The sequence below is a fragment of the Petaurus breviceps genome, unplaced genomic scaffold (assembly GCF_028583685.1).
Source record: "Petaurus breviceps papuanus isolate PSGF00001 unplaced genomic scaffold, PetGlider_PUasm1.0 216, whole genome shotgun sequence".
Lineage (NCBI taxonomy): Eukaryota > Metazoa > Chordata > Mammalia > Diprotodontia > Petauridae > Petaurus > Petaurus breviceps.
The window spans coordinates 1,284,904-1,310,302 of record NW_027185867.1 but is presented as its reverse complement, the minus strand read 5'-3'; the positions used below and the strand labels follow the sequence as shown (position 1 = coordinate 1,310,302).

At 35.8% G+C, this 25,399-nt stretch overlaps 2 protein-coding genes across 6 annotated transcripts in view; one reads left to right on the top strand and one right to left on the bottom strand.

Moving 5' to 3' along the window:
- The window catches only part of TWF1 (twinfilin actin binding protein 1), a 372,084-nt gene that overhangs the window by 112,550 nt on the left and 234,135 nt on the right, over positions 1-25,399 (top strand). The gene's annotated exons all lie outside the window — the stretch shown is intronic.
- Positions 14,564-25,399, bottom strand: part of TMEM117 (transmembrane protein 117) — a 200,885-nt gene continuing 190,049 nt past the window's right edge. For all 4 annotated transcript variants that reach the window (XM_069094237.1, XM_069094238.1, XM_069094240.1 and 1 more), the window contains 2 exons: positions 24,033-24,162; positions 14,564-17,329 (listed from right to left, as the gene is read on the bottom strand). In XM_069094237.1, coding sequence (XP_068950338.1) covers positions 16,683-17,329; positions 24,033-24,162 — 777 coding nt within the window. In that variant the 3' untranslated portion in view covers positions 14,564-16,682. The remainder of the gene's footprint in view (positions 17,330-24,032; positions 24,163-25,399) is intronic.

The window sequence follows — 25,399 nt, the reverse complement described above, 5'->3', positions numbered from 1 at the left end:
TATGCACTCCCACTTACTGGGTCCTAAAATCCAGACTACACTAACCTCTCACTTTGTCCTTAGCATCTATGTTTTGATAAATCTGGAAACGGCCATAGCTGCTGCTGATCTGGAGTTCCTCCGGCTGGTGGCTGGTCAGGCCTGCCCTGGGGCTAAAGCCTTGGTGTGGGGCTGGGCTCAGCTCCCAGACCACTGTGTTGGATTCCTGATGGCCTGCTGGGCTGTTCTCAGTGGGAGGTTAGCTTCTTTGTGTCATTTTGTGGGTTCTGCAGTTCCAAAGTTTGTTTAGAGTCCTCTTTTTACATGGATTGGGGAAGGTGGAAGCTGAAGCCACGGGGAGGTTGTGCTTGTACTCCGCCATCTTGGCTCCGACCCCCAGGAGTAAATACTTGTCCTTAGATCATACCAACTTGAAAGAACTGAAGACTTATAGGTCCCTAGAATTATCTCTGAAAACAGCTCCACCAAACCCCTGAAGCTTGGGATAGTTTACCCTCCATCCTGGAAGCAGAATACTACTTTAGTAAATACTTAAAAGTCAACTAATAGCCTGGAGAAATAAGCAACCAATGGAAAAAAACCTCTGACTACAGAAAGTTACTGTGGTGAAAAGGAAGATCAAAATACACACTCAGAAGAAGACAACAAAATCAAAGCTCCTACATCCAAAGCCTCCAAAAAAATATGAATTGGTCTTAGCTCATGGAAGAAGCCAAAAAGGATTTTGAAAATCAAATAAGAAAGATAGAGGAAAAATGGGCAGAGAAATGAGAGTGATGCAAAAATATCATGAAAATGAGTCAACAGCTTGGAAAAGGAGACCCAAAACAATACCAGAGAAAAAAACACCTTAAAAATAGACTAGGTCAAATGGTAAAAGAGGTCCAAAAAGCCAATGAGGAGAAGAATGTTTTCAGAAGAACTGGCCAAATGGAAAAAGTGGTCCAAAGTCTCACTGAAGAAAATAACTCCTTAAACATTAGAATGGAGCAAGTGGAAGCTAATGATTTTATGAGAAATCAAGAAACAATAAAACAAAATCAAAAGAATGAAAAACAGAAGACAATGTGAAATATATCATTGGAAAAAACAACTGACCTGAAAAATAGACCCAGGATAGATAATTTTAAAATTATTTGAGTACCTTAAAACTCTGATCAAAATAAGTGCCTAGACTTCATCTTTCAAGAAATTATCAAGGAAAACTGCCCTAATGTTCTAGTACTAGAAGGTAAAATAGAAATTGAAAGAATCTACTGATCATCTCCAGAAAGAGATCCCAAAATGAAAACTTCAAGGAACATTACAGCCAAATTCTAGAGTTTCCAAGTCAAGGAGAAAATACTGCAAGGAGTCAGAAACAACTCAAGTATTATGGATCCACAGTCAGAATAATACAAAATTTAGTGGCTTGTATAGGACTAGAGGGCTTGTATATGATATTCCAGGACACTATTATGTCCCTTTCCTGTTTATCTTTTTATGCTTTTCTTGAGCCTTATAAGTTGGGGGAGGGGGGGGGGGGAATGGGATAAAGAACTCTCAAGTATTCTTGATGAAAAGACCAAAATTGAATAGAAAATTTGATTTTTAAATATAAGGCTCAAGAAAAGCATAAAAAGATAAACAGGAAAGGGAAATAATAGAGGACTTAATAAGGTTAAACTGTTTACATTTCTACATGGAAAGACGATATTTGTAACTCATAAGACCATTCTCATCATTAGGATAGTTAGGAGTAAATATAGACAGAGGGCATAGATGTGAATTGAAAATGAAAGGATGACATGTAAAAAGACAAAATTAAAGGGTAAGAGAGGAATGTACTGGGAGAAAGAAAAAGGGAGAGATAGAATGGGTTAAATTATCTCAGTAAAAGAGGCAAGAAAAAGCCTTTATAATGGAGGGGAAGAGGGAAGAGGAAAGGAGGGAATGAGAGAACCTTAATCTCATCAGAATTGACTCAAAGAGGAAATAATATACACATTCAATTGGGAATAGAAACCCATCTTATCCTAAAGGAAAGTAGGAGGGGAAGAGGATAAAAGAGGGGCAGGGAGTGATGGGAGGAAGGACAGATTAGGGGAGAGGGTAGTTAGAAGCAAAACACTTTTTAGGGAGGACAAGGTGAAAGTAGAGAAAGAAGAGAACAAATGGGGGAGGGCAAATAGGATGGAGGAAAATAATTAGCAATAGTACCTGTGAAAAAATTTTGAAGCAAGTTTCTCTGATAAAGGTTTCAATTCTCAAATATAAAGAAAACTGAGTCAAATATGTAAAAATAACAGTCATTCTCCAATTGATAAATGATCAAAAGATATGAATAGTATTCACATAAGGTAATCAAAGCTATCTATACTCATGAAAAAATACTCTCAGTATGATTGGAGAAATACAAATTAAAGCAATTATGAGGTACTATTTCATACCTATTCAATTAGCTAATAGGACAGAAAAGGTAAACAACAAATGTTGCAGGCAATGTGGACAAATGAGACATTTATGCAGCATACTGTTGGTTGAGTTGTGAACTGATTCAATCATTCTGGAGAGCAATTTGGAACTATGGGCAAAAGGCTATAAAACCATGCATACCCTTTGATATAGCAATACCACTACTAGGTCTGTATCCAAAAAGAGATTAAAAAAACAAAAAGGAAAAGTACATTTATGCACAAAAATATTTATAGCAGCTCTATTCTGGGGGCAAAGAATTAGGAGTCGAGGGTTGCCCATCAATTGGGGAATGACTGCCCAAGTTGTGGTATGTGATTATGGAATAATATTGTAATATAAGAAATGATGAGCAGGATACTCTCAGAAAAACCTTGAAAGACTTGCTTAGGCTAAGGCAAAGTGAAATGTACTGTCTACCAAGTAACAGCAGTATTGTAAGATATGAATGAGTTAGCTATTCCCAGTAATACAATGATCCAAGATGACCCTAAAGGCCTTTGGATGAAAAATGCTATCCATTCCCAGAGACAGAACTAATGGTGTCTAAATACAAATTGAAGCTTTTTTTGCTCATTTTTTGTCTATGTTTTTTTTCATAACATGACTATTATGGATATGTTTTGTAAGACTACACATGTATAACTTCAAAAAACAGATTACTACAGAGCATATAAAATATCTGAGAGTTCAGTAACCAAGAAACCCAAAGGAATTATATGAATATTACTATACACTTCTGTTCAACAAAATAAAGGAAAACCAAAAGACCTGGGAAAAGACAGAAATATTAGCAATAGCAATAACAAGGAAAAAATGACGTATTAGAATAGGCAGCAAGGAAACAAAACTATCACTCTTTGCAGATGATATGATGATATACTTAGAGAATCATAAAGAATCAGCTAAAAACTAGTTTAAATAATCAACAACTTCAGTAAAGTTGCAGGATATACAATAAACGCACATGAATTATAAGCCAATACCAGAAATCACCAACAAAATCCAGCAGGAAGACATAGAGAAATTCCATTTAAAATAACTGCAGACGATATAAAATGCTTGGGTGTCTATCTTCCAAGACAAACTCAAGACTGTTTTCAGTTGTATGCAACTGTTTGTGACCCTATTTGGGGTGTCCTTGACAAAGATACTGGAGTTTTCCTTATCCAGCTCATTTTTAGAGATGATGAAACTGAGGCAGATTGGGTTGTCAAATATCCAAAGTCACACAGCTAAATTAGGATAGATTTGAACTCATGAACATGAGTCTTCATGATTCCAGGCCCAGAATTCTCTTCACTGTGCTACCCTGAAACTCAAGCATTATATGAACACAATTACAAAACACATTTTCATACAAATGAAGTCAGATCTAAATAACTGGTGACATATTAATTACTTATTTAGGTATGACCTAAATAATATCCCCTATGAAAATGAAGTGAAAGTGATAAATAGATTTAAGGGATTAGATCTGGTAGATAGTTCCTGAGGAAATATGGACAGAGGACTGTAATACTGTACAGAAGACAGCAATAAAAATATTCCAAAGAAATAGAAAAGCAAAAAAGCAAATGGCTGTCTGATGAAGCTTTACAAATAGATGAGGAAAGAAGGAAAGTGAAAGGTAAAAGAGAAAAAGAAAGATACTCAACTGAATGTAAAGTTCCAGAGAATAATAACCAGAGATAGGAAGGTTTTCTTAAATAAATAATGCAAAGAAAAAGAAGAAAACAATAGAATGGGGAAGACAAGAGAGCTTTTTAAGAATATTAGAGATAGAGGAGCAGAGTCAAGATGGCAGAGTAGAAACAGGACCTCTGCATGGCTCCAGCTCCCACCCCATCCAATTTATGTAAAAGGTGACTCTGAACAAACTTTGGAGCTACAGAGCCCACAAAATGACACAGAGAAGCAAACCTCCTGCTGAGGACATTCCGGCAGGCTGGCAGCAAGCAGCCAGTGCAGCACTCTGGGATCCCAGCCTTGCTCGAGCCAGAGGTCTTAGCCCCAGGGTGGCCTAACCAGCCACTGCTTGGAGGGGCTTCAGATCACCAGCAGCTGTGGAGGTTTCCAGAATTATAAAGCCATTGATGCTAAGGATAAAGTGAGAGGTCAGTGCAGTGTGGACATTGGGATACAGTAATTTGTGAGTGTGGTAGGCCTTTGCCCCCCGGAGTGAGAAGCAGCTGAGGCCCAATGGTCATGCAGCCACTGTCACATGGCAGCTTCAGCTCCTGGCCTGCAGATTGTAGGAGAACCAAGTGACCAGTCTGAGGGGTAATTCTCTTGCTTTGACCTGCTTGGATATGGATTGCAGTCTAGGGTGGAGGTCCTGGGGTGTGTGACCAGCTTGCCAGAGCATGTGGAGGCTTCAGAGAGGGCACCCAACTAAAACCTTCAGCAGCTGAGAAAACCCCAGCATTTGGGACGAAGCTCTCCTGTCTGGTGGCAGAGTCCTACTGTGGCAAAAAGCCCAAAAGTCAAGTAATTGAGTGGCAACATGAGCAAGTAAAGGAAGAAAAGCAAACAGGGCAACCAAACTTTACACTCCTATTTTGGGGACAAAAGGGATCAAAACATGGAAGAGGAGGAAGACAGTGAAGTCAGAACTCCTGCACCAAAAGCTTCCAAGAAAAATATGAACTGGCTACAGGCCATAGAGGACCTTAAGAAAGATTTTAAAAACCAAATAAGAGAAGTGGAGGAAAAATTGGGAAGAGAAATGAGAATGATGCAAGAAAATTATGAAATGAGAGCCAACAACCTGACTGAAGAAAATAACACCTGAAAAATAGACTAACTCAAATGGCAAAAGAGGCTCTAAAAGGCAATGAGGAGAGGATTGCCTTAAAAAGCCTAATTTGCCAGATGGAAAAAGAATCTCAAAAGCTCACTGAAGAGAATCATTCCTTCAGAATTAGATTGGAGCAAATGGAAGCTAGTGACTTTATGAGAAATCCAGATACTATTAAACAGAGCCAAACAAGTGAAAAAATAGAAGGCAATGTGAAATATCTCATTGGGAAAACCACTGACCTGGAAAATAGGTCCAGGAGAAATAATTTAAAAGTTATTGGACTACCTGAAAGCCATGATCAAAAAAAGAACCTAGAAATTATCCTTCAAGAAATTTGCAAGGAAAATTGCCCTGATGTTTTAGAACCAGAGGGAAAAATAGAGGTTGAAAGAATCCACCAATCACCTCCTGAAAAAAAAATTCCAAAAAGAAAACTCCTAGGAATATTATAGCAAGGTTCCAGAATTCCCAGATCAAGGAGAAAATATTACAAGCAGCCAGGAAGAAACCATTTGAATATTGTGTAAACACAATCAGGATAACACAGGATCTGGCAGCTCTTACACTGAGGGATCAAAGGACTTGGAATATGATATTCCGGAGGGCAAAGGAGCTGGGATTAAACCAAGAATCAACGACCCAGCAAAACTCAGTATCATATTTCAGGGGAAAATATGGTCATTCAGTGGAATAGAAGACTTTCAAGAATTCTTGATGTAAAAACCAGAGTTGAATAGAAAATTTGACATTCAGATACAAGAAGCAAGAGAAGCATGAGAAGGTAAACAAGGAAAAGAAATCATAAGGAACTTATCAAAGTTGAACTATTTACATTCCTACATGGATAAACAATAATTGCAACTTATGAAACTTTTCTCAGTATGAGAATAATTGAAGGGAATAGAAATTTCATATATATATATGTGTGTGTGTGTGTGTGTATTTATATACACATACATATATAAGTCTATATAGGAGGGTATATGAATACATATGTGAAAATGTGTATATATGCATACAGGTATACATAGATAGAGGGCACAGGACCAATTTCATGGGAAGGGATGATACTTAAAAGGTGAAATTAAGAGGTGAGAGAGGAATATAATGAGAGGTGATGGAGAGAGAATTGGGTAAACTATCTAAAAAAAATCATAGAAGAAAAATCTTAACATCACCAAAAACTACAATGGTATAGTTACTTATCTAGAGCCAGACAACCTAAAGAATGAAGTCAAGTGAGCCACAGGAAGCATTGCTAGCAATAAGGCTAGCAATAAGGTAATTGAATTCCAACTGAGTTTTCAAAATACAAAAGATGATGCTCTTGAAAGACTGCATTCAATATGGGAGCAAATTTAGTCAACTCAACAGTGGCCACTGGATTGGAAAATATTAGATATGTCCCAATCCTTAAAAAAGGGCATTGCCAAGAAATGTTCAAATTACTGAACAATTGTGCTCATTTCACATGCCAGCAAGTTTATGCGTAAGATTCTGCAAGTTGGTTCTTTTTGTGGTGGCAAAGAATTGGAAAGTGAAGGAATACTGATCAATTAGCTAAACAAATTGTGGTATATGAATGTAATGGAATATTATTGTTTTATAAGAAATGATTAACAGGGGGATTTCAGAAAAACCTTGAAGGACTAGAACTGATGCTAAGTGAAGTGAGTAGAACCAGAACATTGTACACAGCAAGAGCAACATAGTGCAACAATCAACTATCAAGCTTAACTCTTTTCAGCAATACAGTGATCAAAAACAATTCCAAAAGACTTTTTATGGATAATGCTATATACACATCCAGAGAAAGAACTACTGGAGTCTGAATGCAGAGATAAGCATACTATTTTTACTTTCTTTGTTTTTCTTTTTCATATTTTTTTCCTTTTGTTCTGTATCTTCTTTCAGAACATGACTAATGTGAAAATATGTTTAACATGATTGCACATGTATAACCTGTATCAGATTGCTTATCATCTTGGGGAGGGAGGAGGAGAGGGAAGAAGAGAGAAAAATTTGGAACAGGAAATCTTATTAAAAATGAATGTTGAAAACTATCTTTGCATGTAATTGGAAAAAAATAAAATACTATTTACATAAAAAGATTCTGCAACCTAGGCTTCAGCAATGCGTAAATCAAGAACTGCCAGAAGAGCAATTTATTTAGTACTATATATTGTGTACCTAATATATTTAGAGGTAGAGGAACTAGAAATCAGATTGCCAACTTTCAGCTGACTGTGAGAAAAGCAAGGGAGTTACAGAAAACAAACAAACAAACGAACATCTATTTCTGCTTCACGAGTACATGAGAGCCTTTAACTATGTGGATCACAACAAAACATGGCAAGTCCTCAAAGATATGGGAGGACTGGATCATCTTATTTGTCTCCTGAGGAACCTCCATACAAGCCAAGAAGCAACAGTTAGCACCGAACATGGAACAACTGATTAGCTCAAGGTTAGAAAAGGAGTATGAGAAGGGTTACTTTATAAGCAGAGTTCATCATGTGAAATGACAGACTGGATTGGTCAAAAGCCATAATTATGGTTGCCAAGAAAAATATAAAAAGACACAGATGTATCAATGATACTACTCTAATAGGAGAAAGTGAAGAGGAATTAAGAAGTGTCTTGCTGAGGGGAAAGGAGAAGCATATAAAAGTTGACTTTAAGATTAACATAAAAAAAAACCCTAAGATCTTGACAATTGGTTCAACTTCCTGGAAAATAGAGGGAAAAGAAATAGAATTAGTATCAGATTTTATATTCTTGGGCTCAAGCACCACTGCAGACAGCAACTGTAGCCATTAAATTAAAAGACCTTTGATCCTTTGAAGGAAAGCTATGGCAAATTCAGAAAGCATGCTAAAAAGCAGACCACTTTTCCCAAAAAAGTCCATATAGTCAAACTATGGTTTTTCCAGTGGCAGTGTATGTCTGTGAGAGTTGGACTATAAAGAAAGCTTAACACGTCATAATTGACACTTGGACAACAAGAAGGTCAAATCAGTTAAGGCTTAAATTAATTCAGGTTATTCACTGGAAGGACAAATATTCAAGCTGAAACTAAAATACTTTGGCCATATAATAAGAAGACAGGACTCGTTAGAAAAGACCCTGATGCTGAGAAAGATTGAAGGCAAAAGGAAAAGGGGATAATAGAAGATAAGATGGATAGTGCCATGGAAACGATGAATATGAATTTGGATGAACATTGAGAGATAGTGGAGGATAGAAGGGCATGCTATGGTCCATGCAGGCATGAAGAGGACTAGACAACAACAAATTGTTCATGGGGAGGCCAAACCAATGTGATCAAAAAGTCAATTCTACCTAAATTAATTAATTTACTTATTCAGTGCCATACCAAGCAAATTAATTGAAAATTATTTTAGATCACAGGGAAAAATAATAAAATGTATCTGGAAGAACAAAAGGTCGAGAATAATCAAGAGAATCAATGGGAAAAAATGGGAAGGAAGATGATAGCAGTATCAGATCTCAAACTGCATTATAAAGTGGTAATCATCAAAACAATCTGTACTGGCTAAGAAATAGATTGGCAGAGTAGTAGAATATATTAGGTACACCATACATAGTACTAAATAAATGAAGTAATTCATTATTTGACAAACCCAAACATCCAAGTTTTTGGACAAGAAATCACTAGGGGTATACTTCAGAGATATTGTGGTTGCTGTTCCAGAACACTGTAATAAAGCAAATATCACAATAAAGCAAAACATACATTTTTTTATTTCTCAGAACAGACAAAAGTTACATTCATATTATAGTCTATTAATTGTGCGAAAGAATTTTGTCTTAAAAATATACATATCTTAATTTTAAAATATTTTATTGCTAAAAATGCTAATCTTCATCTAAGCCTTTAGCAAGTCACAATCTTTTTGCTGGCAGAGGGTCTTCCCTCAGTGTTGATGGCTTCTGATTGAACAGGGTGGTGGTTGGGGTGGTTGTAGCAAATTCTTAAAATAAGACAACAATGAAGTTTATTGCATTTATTTGTACTTCCACTTAAACACTTAGAGGCCACAGGAGGGTTATTAATTTGCCTAATTTCAATATTTTGTCTTTGGGAATAAGGAAGCCTGAGGAAAGGGAGAAAGATGGAGTCAGTTGGTGGAGGAGTGAGAACAAAAACAACATTTATCAATTAAGTTCACTATGTAATATGGGTATGATTTGTGGTGCTTGAAAACAGCTACTACAACAGTAACATCAAAGATCACTGATTGTAGTTCACTATATAATAGTGATATTATAATAATCAGATATAATAATAATGAAAAAGTTTGAGATATTGCAAGAATGATCAAAATGTGACAGAGACATAATGTGAACACATACTATTGGGAAAAAATGGTACCAATAGACTTACTCAATGCAGGGCCACAAACTTTAATTTTTTAATGCAATATCTGCAAAGCACAATAAAGCAAAGCACAATAAAACTAGGTTTGCCTCATAGGAGTCAAGAAAGGGCTTGAGCTATTAAGGAACAGATTTCAAATTGCAACAGATTTTACTAAGAAGTATTAAGATATGTCATTTTGTTCCCCTCCCCACACACACACAAAGAAATGCCAGCTTTGCTGCATATTTTCATAATGCTAGTAATTAGCAAAGTTTTGGAATTTTTCTGCATTAACTTCATGTCTATGAAAGGAAATAAAAGAATATTAAGCCATATTCTGGTGGTGAATGATTGTTTTACAAGGTATGTACAGACATATTGAACCATGAACCAGAAAGCTTCCATCACTGCCAAAATATCGTGAAAGTAGTATTTTTATGGACTTTGTGCAAGTTTCCATTTGGACCAAACAGGGAATTCAGAAAAAAACACTATTCAAGGAGTGTTGACTGGCATTGAGTCTAGAACTACATCTGACTCAAGGAAACCCATTTTCTTAACATTTTGGGAACAGAGAGACCAGAGGGAAAAAATCATCATCCTCAACATGTCATTTGTAGTACAAATGTATACCTCTATGAGAAATTTATACCATATCTACTGATGTTTGCACTTTGGAACATATGAGTATAGAAACATCACAGATATTCGTAACTATCACATCACTCAAATGGGATAAGGTAAAAGAAGCTTACCACCTAGCTATGACCTTAGCTCAGTCATGCAAGAGTTTATTGTCAACTTTTGACAAGGAAATAGAGTTTTGCTGAAAATCTTGGTATTTAGGGGACACAGAGGACCGATGGAAACCTGCTCCTTGCTTGGTTATGAAGATAGTGGGAAACTTGGCTTTTTTTTTTACAGTGGAGGTGTAAAATTAATAGCCCCAGTGAACCATATTAAAATATACTTATGAAATGTTTGACAAAATAAATAAAAAAACAATGTAGTTAACATTAATGTGTGATTTCTAAATTTGCAGGCAGCAGGATCCATTTCTATTTGAGTTTGACACCATTGTTTTACAGAATAACCTCAGAAACAAACAGGGGTTCCCAAAAAGACAATACAGCACAAAAACTTTATTCCTGTTTGTTGTATATCCTGATGAGAAGGTAGAAATAAGTAATGTAACTTACCTCAGCAGACTCTGAGAGAGAGTAGGAGACAGGGGCGGGGGGGGGGAGAGAGAGAGACAGAAAGAGAGAGGGAGGGAGGAAGGAAGTCAGAAAGTAATGAAGGAACAAAGGAAGGAATGAAGGAATGAAAGAAAGGAGGGAAGAGGGAGGAGGGAGGGATGGAAAAAGGAAGGAAGAAGAACATCTCCTAATTATTCAAAAGCCAGTTTAGATGGGGAATATCATCTCAAAGGCAACACTTTGCATGAGTAGAACTTCAACACAGAGCATGGTAGAGAAATACCCCATAGTTTAGTAATCCTAATTGCCCAACCCAGATCATCCAGAAGTTCATGTTTAAGAATGCATAACAATAGTTCTGATGAGGACTATAACCAGGTGATACCATCATCTAGTTCAGGTGTAGGGCAGACAAGCTAGCAGGTCACAAGAGAGCTTAGACTATTCAATTAATAACTAGACTAAGATAATGTTATAGGGGAAATTGGAGAAATTGTTATGAATGTTGCCAAAATATTACATGTCAGAGTATGTAATTTGTGCCGATATTACCTATATTCATTGATGTACTAGATTTTTAGTACACTTCTTTTCATTATTGTATATTTCATGTATCTATTTCTGTGCGAGTATCATGCACATTCTATAGATATATTTTATTATAATTTTGATGTTTGCATATATGCTAATATTTTCCATATTTTGTAATTATGGATGTTTTAATTGCTTTGCTGTTATGCTTCTTTACTAATGTTCCACATGTACTGCTATGACATGTTCATATAATATGATCTTTGCATAATTTTGATTTGTAGTCACTGGACCAGACTGTTTTTCACTGAGCTGCTACTAATATACTGGCATACATGTAGTACTCATTCCTTTGAATGGCACCCTAAAATGATTTCCTGGAGTGCTGAGCTCATCATTCTTTTTCTGAGTGATGATGTTTGTTTTGTTACTTGTAACTTATATTTTAGATTTCAAAGTAATTTTTCAAGAAGCTAGAAAACTTCTGATGCCTTGGAATGTGGCACTGCCTTGACAACTCCTAACTGAAGGCATTGACAAAGAAATCAAGATGCGAGATGGATGGATCCAGGCAGGAAGTTTACAGGATCCTCTTCCTCACTCCCACCCCATGGAATTCTTCTTGATGTTGGAACTGGTGGAGAATCTGACTTGTTCTCCTAAGTTCATCTTGTTGCTCTTCTAGAGAAAGGAAAAGGTATGGACAGAGGAGGAAGTGATATAAAGGCTACCACAATGAAATCATCATCATCAAGACTTTGGAGCCAAGTCAGTGCAAACCCTCAAAGATTCCTATGCTGATGGAATTTGTTCAGGCTGAAGAAGTTAGTGATTCTTTATTCTTTCTGTCCTCCTCCTCTCTTTCCTTCTGTCTCCTGAGAGGAGTACATTCCCCTGTGCTTGTTGTCATTGAGTGGGGTGATTAAAAATTCCGTGTAGTTTTTTGGGGGAGGCAGGGAGAAGGGAAACAGGGTGAAAGTTCTCTCTGGGGACTTAGAGTTAACAGAAAGTTTTTAGCTCATTTTCACAGCATCCCAGGGCAAGAGAATAATTACTGAGGTTTCTATGACTGAATAAGTTAGCTGCAGTGATTGGGAAGTAAAATGCCTGGGAGGAAGATATCTACTGTTCATTCTGCCTGGTTTTTTTTCCAGCCTTTCATATGTGCTTCATTACTATTATGATCTAAATTTAAACTTACTCCTCCCATGGATGCTGTGTGCATTTGTGGGAAGGTGTGAACCAGTTTTTTTAAGAACATTTTGCATTTTACTGTCTTTATCACGTTATCTGAGTACAGTAGTAGCTGATCTCTGGGGACCCTATGCCAATTGCAGAAAAGTTTGGGGATGGCCAGGTGGCTCAGTGAGTAAGAGCACCAGCTCCAGTGTCGGGATGACCTGGGGATCAAATCTGGGCTCAGATACTTAGCACCACACCCAGAAACACCTGATCATGTAACCTTGAGCAAGTTACTTAACCCCAATTGCTTAAAAAAAAAGTTTGGGGAATGTCATCATCATCATCATCATCATCATTACCTCCTCCTCCTCCTTTTCTTCTTCTTGATTTTCTTGCTCTTGTACATTTATCTCCCCCCTCCTTCTTCTTCCTCTTCCCTCATCACATGTAGTGTATTTGGGAGTTTGGGGGCTAGATCTTTTATTTTTATTAACTTTGTTAAGACTGGGACAATTCACTTTTTGTCCTGGGCGGTTTTATTTAATGATTTCTTGGAATATAACTCTGAAAAAACAAGCTTTTAAAAAGTCCATTGTGTTTCAAATGGAGTTACTTGACTAGCCTTTAAATCAAATCAATCACTGGGCTATCTCGAGTTGTTCTAATCTATATCTGGCCACTAGACCCAGATGGTTTCTAGAAGAGAAAGTGAGGCTGGTGACTTTGCACAGTCCTCCCTCACTTAAATTCAATTGATTTGCAAGTCATGGTATCATCTTCCTGAAATCATTGTCCTCTTAGAGAACAAGGACAAACCACACAAAACCAAATCAATCTGGCTTTCATTGAATGGCCAATAGTCCCAGTCCAAGCTTCTGTGGCTTAGAAAAAGTGTAAATAGCAATTGTTTTCTATTCTGGTCACAAACTCTGAAGGTCTTCCCCTCCTAGACTGATATTTTTGTGATAGTAAATTGCATCATCTTGTGACTTAATTTTTACCTAATCCTGAATGGGTGCTGCCTCAGACAAACTGGGACCTGGGGAAGACCTTAGCTTAAGAAGGCCAAGGTCTCCTACTGAATCTGGGATATTCTCCAGTTGCCCTGACCTTGCCACAGAACTCAGATGACTCTGGAGAAGAGAGTGAGGCTGATGACTTTGCATAGCCCTATCTTGCTTAAATTCAATTACTTGCAAGTCAAGAAATCAGCCTCTCAATGTCATTGGTCCTCTTCAAGAATGGAGGCCAAACAACACCAAGCCCTTAGTCATTAAATAAGTTTTACCTCAGACAAACTGAGACCTGGGAAAGACCTTAATTTAGAAAGGCCAAAGTCACCCATTGCATCCTAGTCTATCTCCAAACTTCTTGCCTTTTTTCTTGCCACTGAACTTTAATGACTCTGGAGGAGAGAGGCTGATGAATTTGTGAAGTTCTGCTTCACTCAAATCTAATTCATGCATAAGTCATCACCTTTGTGATCATTGGTCCTCTTTGAGAAAGAAGGGCAGAAAACAACAGTCTTTTTTGAAAAGAAAACTCTTTCAAAGGAGGAGTTACTGAGGCTAAAGAGAAAATCAGCCCCGAAGAAAAGCAATATGGCCCACAAAAGAGTTTTGTGGGGGAAGAGGAGGGTATCTGTAACTTAAATCTCTGCCAGCATGCTCATTGATTAAGTGTTTATTCCTTTATCTATGAAATTGAAACTTGAAAACTCTAGGCTGGGCAAATTCCATTCATATTTGGCATTATCATAATACCAAAGATAGTAACTTTCACATTGATGTTTTTAATATAAAAGTTTAAAAAATCTGCAGAAGGAAGACTGGTTCTAAATGCTTGGTAAATAGCATTTTTTAAAGGTTGCTCTCAAAGTAATAGATAATAAGTACATAGTTCTGTTATGCATGTCAAATTCAGCATATTGCAAGCTTAAAAGCAGATTAATAAAAAATGGAGATGAAAATAGTTATAAGGACAAAAACCAGCACTGATATTATTCAACAAGAAATTTATTTAGCCTGATAAATGATTTTTCTGAAGAGTATGGAACAATAATTTGAGGAACTAAATTAAAGATAAGTTGGAACTTCCTGGTTTTTAAAATTTTTACCTTTAGTGGATTATTTCAATATACACTTGTGAAACTGAGGTTTCAAGGCTCCTGGAATAAACACACACAAAAGCTCCCATAGTCATTTATGGGAATTTATTTACTCATGTGCAAAGTTTTAGTTTCAAAAGAAAAATAAAAAAAGACGGGAAAAGTCACTAAAACCTTTGTTTTTTCCAGCATCTGTTTTTCTGCTGCAAAGTCCTTTATTGCATGATTTTTGGAGGAGTTCATTATTTCAGGGTTATCATCTGTTTTCCCATTTTCACAAACGGGAAATACATTTACAGTAGGTTTTACAATTGTTGTGGGCTATACAATTGAAACTTTTTTCCTTGGCACTGTAGAGTTATACATATGTGATGAGACTGTACCAAGTAGCAATTTACCTTTCATTATCAAAAACAAAATTAGATATTATATCTAATTATAATTAATGAATAGAGAATTAACATTCTTATAGGAAGTGATCTATGTTGGGTTAATATTTATTGGCTTTTATATCTGTATTTTTTTTTGTTAGTATGCCAATAAAAATTAAAATCAACATGCTTCTCTGCAGTCCAACTATCAAAGTTACCTACTGTGTAGAGTTGAGTAGGTAACAAAAATATCTATAGAGAACAACATTATAGCCCCAGAAACCATTATTATGGCATTGACTACATCAGTTTCCTGATCAGATCTCCAATGCTGGTCAAAACAATTTTATTAAAGAAAAAAAATAGAACTGTTATATACTTCATTGGATATCACAAATTGGATGTCCCACACACATGTTAAATGTAATATATCCAAAAATAAACTCAATAAACTTCCTCTGCCCCTCTCCTCTTCCCAACTTTCCTACCACTGAGGACACCATCATCCTCCCAGCCACCCAAGCTCAAAACCTAAGTGTGATCCTTGACTTTTCATTATCTTTCACTTCCCATATCCAATCTGTTGCCAAGTCTTGTCAATTTTACCTTCACAACATCACTTTTATATACCCCTTTATCTTCTGCAATATTAATATCTCTCTAACATAAGTTTAATTTACAAATATTTTTAAATTATTGCAATAGCCTTTGAGTTTGTCTCCCTGCCTAGAGTTTCTCCCCACTCCAGTCCATCCTCCCACTTGACTGTCAAAAAGTATAGGTGTGATCACATTACTCCTACTCAATAAATTCCAATGAATCCTTATTGACACCAGGATTGATTTAAAATCCTCTGTTTGGCATTCAAATTTAACATGGGCCCTTCCTACTTTACCTATCCCATATATTCTGAGATAAAGTGAAAGAGGTTTCTTTGCTATCCCCTATATAGAACATCCCATTTCACCCAGCTCCAGGCATTTTCACTGGCTGTTCCCCATGCCTGAAATTATCTCCCCTCATATCTCCATTTCCTGACCATTCTGGTTTCTTCCCAGTTCCAGCTAATAGCTCACCTTCTATAAGAAGCCTTCCTGATCCCTCTTAATCCTTAGTGCCCTCCTTCTGTTAATTATCTCTAATTTGTCCTGCATATTTGTTGGTTCATAGCACATCATCTCCTGCATTTGACTGTGAGCTCCTTGAAAGCAGAGTGCTTTTTACTTTTCCTTGCACCTCCATTGCTTAGCACAGTGCCTGGAACACAGTAGGCACTTAATGTATGCTTGTTGACTTACTGACAGTTAAAAAACAGTTTGATGTCTCAAGGCACCACTATGGTAGAACTTTATACTTTCGAACAATCACCTAGTAGTTTACTACTCTGTAAAGTCAACATGGCAATAATTAGCTTGTGCAATCGTGAGAAGCAATCTCTAGAGGACTGTTGGATACATAGGAGGCACATTATCATAATACAAATAGAAAATAATGAGTTCTAGAAAAAGCGTGTTGAGCACCTTTGTGGCCTAGGTTATATTTCTCCATCTAATGCTACATAAACCTTATGTACAAAAGGACAGAGCAATCCTTAAAGGTATATTCTTGTGTGCATTTCTTTGTCTTCTGGGATAGGGTAGCATCACTCGATTCATTTTGTGGGTGTACATTCAGTCATCACATGTTCTGGGTTTGGTTCTGCTGTGCCACATGGGTCATTCAAGTGTAAGTTCAAGTTTTCTGAAGTCAAGTGGGAAGAATTGTAGATAATTTCATTGAAATCTGACTTGATATAGACTAAAGGTGAATTATTCAAGGGATATTCAACTGAGGCTTGGGTGTTTTCTCGAGTCATTCCCATGTCTTTGCTGTGCTCTGAAGGTGATTTCCTTTTCATTCGTGTGTAACTTTTATCTTGGTTCTCCATGCCTTGTTCATTTTTCAAAAATCTTCCAAAGAACCAGATGAAAAAACCAAACCACACAAAAGCTATCAAGCTTGGAACAAAAGCCAGACATTTGACATCGAGACTTGCTCCTATGTATCTGCTATGCAAAAACATATCTCCCTCTGCATAGGTTCTATTAGTCTGAGGGTTAGTGTTATTAGATCTCCATTCCCAAGATAGCTTGGTTCTGTTTAAATCCTTTAAGCTTTCCACATCCTCCACAGTATAAATCTTTTGTCCTGGACCAATATACTGCCCATATTCATGTGGTTTATAAAATATTTGGTTCTTCCACATATTAAGGTCCAAAATCAGGACGAGGAAAATGATGCCATAGTTAAACCATTTGCCTGTTAGAAAAAAAAAACTCTGAATTAATAAAAGGATAACAAAATATATTTTAGAATCACAGAGTTAAAAGGAAATTCAGAGGTCATCTAATTCACATTGTACCAGAAAGGGAATTCTTTCTGCAATATTGTTGACAAGTAATCATCCAAAGTCTGCTTAACAATATCCAGTGATGTAAAGCTATCTCCCATCATACCCCATTCCATTTGGCTGAGTTGAAGATCATAGGATGTACAAATGAGCAGATTGATGAGAAGTCATTCTATACTTAGTAATAGAAAACTTTGGCAACATTCCTTTTAAACAAATAGTCCCAGAGAATCTACTATAATCATCTATTGCTAATATGTAAATAATTCAGACTCCCTGAAGAGTGAGCTGAGACTAATAATTGATAAGAGTAATCATTCATTTCAGTAGACCCTAAGCAAAAAGTTACTAGGCAACTGATGACACGATGGAGAGATTTCTGAACCTGGAGTTAGGAAGAGCTGTGTTCAAATCTGGCATCAGAAATCTACTGGCTATATAACTGGGCAAGTCACATAACCTCTGTTTGCCTCAGTTTCCTCAATTGTAAAATAAGATAATAAAAGCACCTATTTTACAAGGTTGTTACAAAGATAAAATGAGATGATACTTGTTTCCTCAACTGTAAAATAGGGATAATAAAATCACCTACCTTGAAAGGTTGTTATGAGGAAATAAGAGAATATTTGTGAAACATTTAGCATACTGCTTAGCACATGATAGGCTGTATATAAATATTTTTTTCTTCCTTTCTCTTCTCCTCAACCCCTAATAATAAGTAATACAAAGTCTGCTTGAGTCATTTCAAGCAACAATTTAAAAGGAAGAAGACTTTGCATACTGTACCTTAAGAACTAATAACACTGTTAGGTGACCTGCACCCTCTATAAACTCAAGTTTAGGAATGTAGGACTATTGATGATTATAATTTGTACCATCCACTAGTACTGACACAGGGAAGATAGGTGAGCAAGCCTCTTTCCTTTATTTTGTTAATGAAAGTGTTCAGGAATATACATTTTTCACTTAGTACTACTTTGTCTGCATCTCAATGGTCTTACTACTTCCTAAGCTATCATTTTCTCTGATAAAATTATCTTTTGCTTTTATGATTTATTCTTTGACTCACTCATTCTTTATAATAAATTAGGATTCTTTAGGATCATTTCTAGGATCAGTGTTTCCATTTAAATTTCAATCCAGAATTTCTTAAAATTGTCTTTACTAATTAACATTTTTCTTCTAATACAAGAAGTAAAAGATTGCTTAATAGTTTGACTTTTCTATAATTGTTTATGAGGTTTCTTATGCAGTAACATAAGGTCAGTTTTTGTAGAGATTCCATGCAACAATACACATACCTATGATTACCATTCAACAACTGGAAGACATTGAAGAAGTTTACACTTACCATTTCCAAAATTCTATTTCTGCCCTTAACCTTTCTACTCTTTATATTTGTGCTAAAATTTTCTAAGTCTGAAAGGGGTATATTGAAGTCTCCCAAAATTATTCTTTCACTATCTATTTTTCCTTGTACCTCAGTTAACTTTTTTTGTATTTAGATGCAATGCCATTCCGTGATATATGTATATATGTGTATGTGTGCATATGGATAACCTGTGTGTGTGTGTATATATATATATAATCATATTTTACTGTGTTTTTTTGTATTTTTATTATCTATACTTTTAAGCCTAATATAGTTTCCACTTTATCTCTTTTAATCAAGTCTATTTTTGTTATAGTCTTGTAAGAATGATTGTGGGGTGGCTAGGTGGTGCAGTGAATAGAGCACCAGCCCTGGAGTCAGGAGGACCTGAGTTCAAATCTAGCCTCAGACACTTAACACAAAAACTGGCTGTGTGACCTTAGGCAAGTCACTTAATCCCAATTGCCTTCCAAAAAGTCAAAAAAAAGAATGATTGCTACTACTGCTCTTTTAAAAATTCATCTGAAATTATACTCCTCTTCTAGGATACTCTGTGCAGATCTTTTATGTTCCAAGTGTGTTTATTGTATGCAATATTTTTTTGCATTCTGTTTTCTAATACAGAAGGAGCTACCCTCCTTCATTTTATGTATGAGTTCATGAGTTTAACACATTTGAAGTTATGTTTGTTAATTGTATTTTTAGTTTGAGCATGTTCTAATGTAGTGTAGAAAACAAATTCTCTTTATTCACACACACACACACACACACACACACACACACACACACACACACACCATTCCCTGTGGGGGTGGGGGGTGGAAAAGAGAATGAGAACAATAGTACTTACGTAAAATTTCAGTGATTTGATGCAAAAGCCAGATCAACCCTCCACAGTTAAAGTATATTTTCCTTGTCATTGTTTCCTACATTTTCTCCTCTACCCTCCTTCTTATATCATTTTTTCTATTCTTTCCATTTTAAATTTAATGTATTTTTATACTAAACTCTTTGTGTATGTGTGGCTGTGTGACTGTGTAATCTACTTTTCTTTGCCCAGTTCATATGAGTGAGGTTCTTGAGATGTGGAATCTTACTACCTCCACTTCCATTTTTATATCACATAGGGCATGGAATGAATATCCTTGAATACTCTGGGGAAAACACCTAATGGTGTGGTCCTCAAGGAAGAAGAAGGACAAAAGTGAATGTTCTTCCTAGTATGTGCAAAAAAGAGAACAAAACAATACCCATGACCTACACTGTCTCCTAGAAAGGACACAACAGGATAAATAATCTTAACACTGTAATAGAACAGAATTCCTTAAAATTTGTGAATATGGAAAATGAAATACTAAGTGAAAGAATTCATACATTGCCTCTGGGGGGAAAAAAAACTACCTCCAGTATATGTGCCAAGAAAAACCCAAGTAAGGTCACAAAGAATTGTACACAACTGAAAAATTGCTAAACAACAAAAGAGTTTCCCTACATTCCAAACATTTCTAATGCAAAAGATCACAGCTATGTAGAAACTTTGTAGTTCAAACACAGGAGTCAAGAGAAACATAAAAAGATAAACATGTATGAACTAAGTGTGTCTAAATGTGGATAAAATCTTACATTCTAATAAAGGGAGATGATAAAAATGTCCCCTCTGAACCCTATAGGGTCATAGAGGAAGTTGAATTAGACAAAACCTGGGAGTGGTTCTGCTATGTATTAATGCTCTTCCAATGATAAATAACAAATTTTGCAAATGACTAGCAGAAAAACCTTCAAATACAAAGGAAATCTGAATATCCCAAAACTATTTTGAACCCACATGAAATTGCTGGTGGAATAATGAAAATAAAGAAATGAAAGGTGCTAATATAATCCAAGGTGACATACAGTACAAATCTAAGACTATAAATGAAAAAGATGATTGTTCATTAAGAGTCAGAGGGAGCAGCTAGGTGGTGCAGTGAATAAAAAGAGCACCTGCCCTGAAGTCAGGAGGACCTGAGTTCAAATAGAGCCTCAGACACTTAACACTTTCTAGCCATGTGACCTTGGGCAAGTCACTTAACCCCAATTGCCCTGCCTTCCCCCCTCCAAAAAAGAAAAAAAAAGAGTCAGAAGCATTCCTACAAAGAAAATCATATGGGAAGAAATTATTTACTTTGCCCATACCCTAAATAACAAAAACATAAGAATAGATTTATTTACTATGTATAACAGCGACCAAAGAAAGAACAGATTATGAAACAAATTACCACAGAAAAATTTTTTTCTAAAACTCTAAAAAGAGAAGACAGTTATGAAGTTAACAAAACAATAAAATAATAGAGAAGTCATGGTTATATATCTTTCTAAAGTAAAAAAGGAGACAATGGTGAAAGAAGAAATCAAATAGAAATGACAATAATAAAACAGGCCAGAAACATAATGCACTAAGCATCATAGCACCCCATCTACAGGTGAATCAGTGTTTTGTTTTGCTTTGTTTTGTTTTTATGGCACTAAACTGCAGAATGGGAAGGCATATAAAAAGGGAAAAGGAAGGATGAAAATAGAAGGGAATATGTGATATACTTTAATCAAGTTAATAGCTAACAATGAAAGGATAATAATTCAAAAAAATCTCTCAGGAAAATGAGGGGCCACACAATAATGGGTGAAGAAGACAGGGAAGGAGTTGAAACAGGGAGAAAGAAAGAAGGAGGGGATTCATTTCAGTGGTGGGAGGAAATCAAACTAAAGTTTGCTTCCATGTTGGAAGAGAGAGAGTCTATAATGGGAGATAGTGACCTTACAATGGCATAACATTCAGGGATAACACTGCATGAGGAGAAGAAGAATCAGAGATTCCAGGGCTACCAGAAAAGTTGGAGGGCATGGACCCACTGAGGAAATATCATTGCAAATGAGGGGAAAAAAAGATCACGAAAGGGCAAGGGGTAGTAATTAACATAGGAAAATATTTCTATTCTATAGAACTGATATTTCTAAGAGTGATGTGCAAAAGAAAAAAAAGGCCAGTGGGCAAGATGGACAAGGTACTAATAAAGAATATAGAAACTGTTTAAAGAGGGAACCCAAAACCATACTTTAGAAGCTTTAATTCCATGAGGAATACAGAGACCAAAGAAAGAATAAATACAAAGAATAAAAATCTAGAATAAATAGAAAAAGAAGAAGAAGAATGAAGAGAATGAGGGAAAGAAATCTTTTAAAGAAAATAACATAGAAAATAAAATTTAAAACTAACAAGCAAAAGTTGAAGGAAGGAGAGGAGATTTTACTTGATTAATTAATGGAGAGAAGATAATAGGGGAATAAATAGAGAACTGGATAAAAGAAGGAAAGAAAGATTTCATAATAAAGCAAAACTCTAAAATTAAGGAAAGAGATAAAAAAAAAAACAAGAGTGAGAGCATTGAGGGTGAAGGAAAGAGAGCCAATAGGAATCAGGTTGGTTTAAAATAGATTATGTTAAAATAACTGAAGAGACAAAGTTTATATATTTATATGTTTAAAGAGGAAGAGGAAAAAACTTCAGGAAAAAAACAGAGATAAAATGGAGGAATGTAGAGTTAATTTTGATAACTTCAATATGAATGGGTTAAAGAATGGAATAAAACAAACAAAAAAAGGAGGAAAAGATTGGATAAAAAATATAGACTAAAATCTGTTGTTAAAAATAATAACACCTAAAAAAAGACATACACAGAATAAAAATTAGGTGCTGGAAGATTCCTCTCTCTTAAAATCTTGCCTTGTGCCCCAACACTGAATGATTTGCCTCTCTTGCCTATCTCAGTGAAACAGGTTGACCTCAAGAAAAACAAACAAACAAACAAAAAAAAAAACCAAAAACCATTAACTACAAAGATTCTCAGTAACAAAGTGTATAGGCACTATGGGAGGGAATAACAGAGATATTCGGGGTAGCTTATAAACTTTTGAAAACATAACACTAGACAAATGATTTTCATCTCAAACTGAAGTCAGATATCCACTACTTTTTACATATAATATATGCTGCAGATTATATAGATATATATTTCCGTAATTACTAACATTAAAAGTCAAGAGTTAAGCATTCTTACAGCTTGTATATTTCCTTTAGACATGAATTTAATTTTCTTTACCCAGCATTTTGCACTTGAAAAGAATATTTCTGACAAAAGCCTAGAATAGAATAACTTAAAAACAGAAAACAAAAATTCCCTATGTTGGCAAGAATGAATGGCCCAGGCAAGAGTCACCCAAGGGGAGGTGCTCATGCCAAGTGCATTATGGCTATTTGAGGGGTGAATTTAATATTAAAGCAATTAAATGGGTACTCAGAAACTGTGGCCTGCATAAAAATGATTGATTTATCCTAATATGTATGTATTTATGTTAATACATATATAACATGTTATGTATGTTATATAATATATGCATAAATATATGTAATAGATTGGCTTTATTAACTTTGAATATAAATAAAAACTTGATGCATCATCCTTATCCATGGGTTCATTCTTCACTTTAGAGATATTACCTTATACAAAGTTTAAAAAACAAAAAGCAGAATATTTGGGAAATAAGAGTTCTATCAATATTCAGATTTATTCTTGTGCTATTTTAAGCAATAGTTTTTAAGGTTTGGTTTTTTAATTTTTTTTATTTTAAGCACAGATTGTTTAAGTTCTCCAGAATGGGATAAAGATACTGAGCTATTGCGATTAAAACACATGCATACACATACATGCTCATGTGTTCACACATACCTTACATGTTAACAGGAACAAACGTAGCCTGTTCTCTATTTGTGATCATTCAGCTCTCTACTTTGTGCTAAAAACTGCTATACAACTTGATTTCGGGCAGCCTAAGACTAGAATGACTTGAGTGTAATGGAAGGCTATTATCATAAATTATCATAAATCAGACTAAAACAGAACAAGAGGAATTAATATAAAAATTAAATAACCCATGAATCTACAAGAGAATCCTTTTAAACAAAGACAATTTTTTCATCTTTAGCAGCAATTATGTATTATTAAGGTGACAAGGAATTGCTCATTTCTTACAGAAAAGTGGTTTGCTTAAAATTTAGTACATTCTTTTAATCTCATCAGCAACCAAAGAAGGGAAATGAAGAGAATGTGTGCTGAACTATACGATGTAAAACAAATCATCTCCCCCAAATAAATAGGACAATATATTCTGATAGGTAACCAAATATGTTCACTGATGTTACACACCTGTTATATGTATTCGATATTCTTCCTTAAAGATCATCTGGAACAAAGGAATCTGGAACTGCATATGGGGTGTGTGCAATCCAGGAAGATTTACATCAACATCCCCCATGAAATGTGGGAATTCCCAGTCCTGTTAGAGAGAATTGACAAGAAATAACACGTGATTTATTTTGCCTCTACATCACAAGTGCACAAAAATTGCCTTGTCTAAAGCACTTACTTTTAAATCATTTGAAAGTAGACAACTTTATGAAGAATTAATTTAAGTTGTAAGATGTCTGAATAGCTATTTGCAAATTAAGTAACTGTCATCCATTAGAGGTTTTTTTCCTCCCTCTAAAATTGTGAGTGGAAATCATATTTACTGACAGCATAGGAGCATGTTTTGGATTATTGATGCTACTCCTTATATACTGTATGTAGAATAACTTCCAGGAAAATTAAATCACCTTGTTTTTAAACGATAGGGGGAAAAAACCTGATAAAGATTGTATTAGGAAAATTTGAGTTCAAATCCCATTCCTAAAAACATACTGACAGGATAACCCTGGGCAAGTCACAGCTTCTCTGGGCCTGAGTATAAAATGAGGGCATTGAACTAAGTGGCTTCTGAAGTACAATGATCCTATAATCCATGCTCTTGCTTTCTCTTTTCCTCTTTCCTGAAGATTTTGTGCCCACTGCCTGCATCCCCTTACTCCTTTCTCTCTTCCCTTGAAAATAATATCTCTCATTCTTCTCCTTCCTTTCTTTCCTACTATGTTTTAGTAAGGACTCTCGAAGGCCTTGGTTACTAAGGATGCACTATGGATCTTCATTTATTGGTAGGAGAACAGGGAGCTAGAGCCTCTGAACTCTTTCATTCTCTCCTTCCTTACTCTTTAACACTTCCTAACCCAGGAAGGCCTAGGTTTTTTTGACTTTATCTTTTCTCCTTTATACTTGAAATCACTTATTTCAGAGCACTGGCACCTACATGGCACAGCGGATAGAGTGCTGGGTTTTTCCTGAGTTCAAATCTGGCCTCAGACACTTACTAGCCATATGACCCTGAGCAAGACACTTAACTCTATTTTCTTTAGTTTCATCTGTAAAATAAGCTGGAAAAGGAAATGGCAAAACACTCCAATACCTTTGCTGAGAAAACTCCAAATGGCTCATGAAGAGTCAAACATGACTGAAAATGACTATATGACCATGACATCAGAGCACAATTCAACTTTTTCTTTTTACTTCTCTTTCTCTCTGTCTCTGTCTGTCTCTCTGTCTCTCTCCCTCCCTCACTCCTTCCCTGTCTCTCTTCCTTTCTCTCTCTGTCTGTCTCCGTCTCTGTCTCTCTTTCTCTCTCTCTCTCTCTCTCTCTCTCT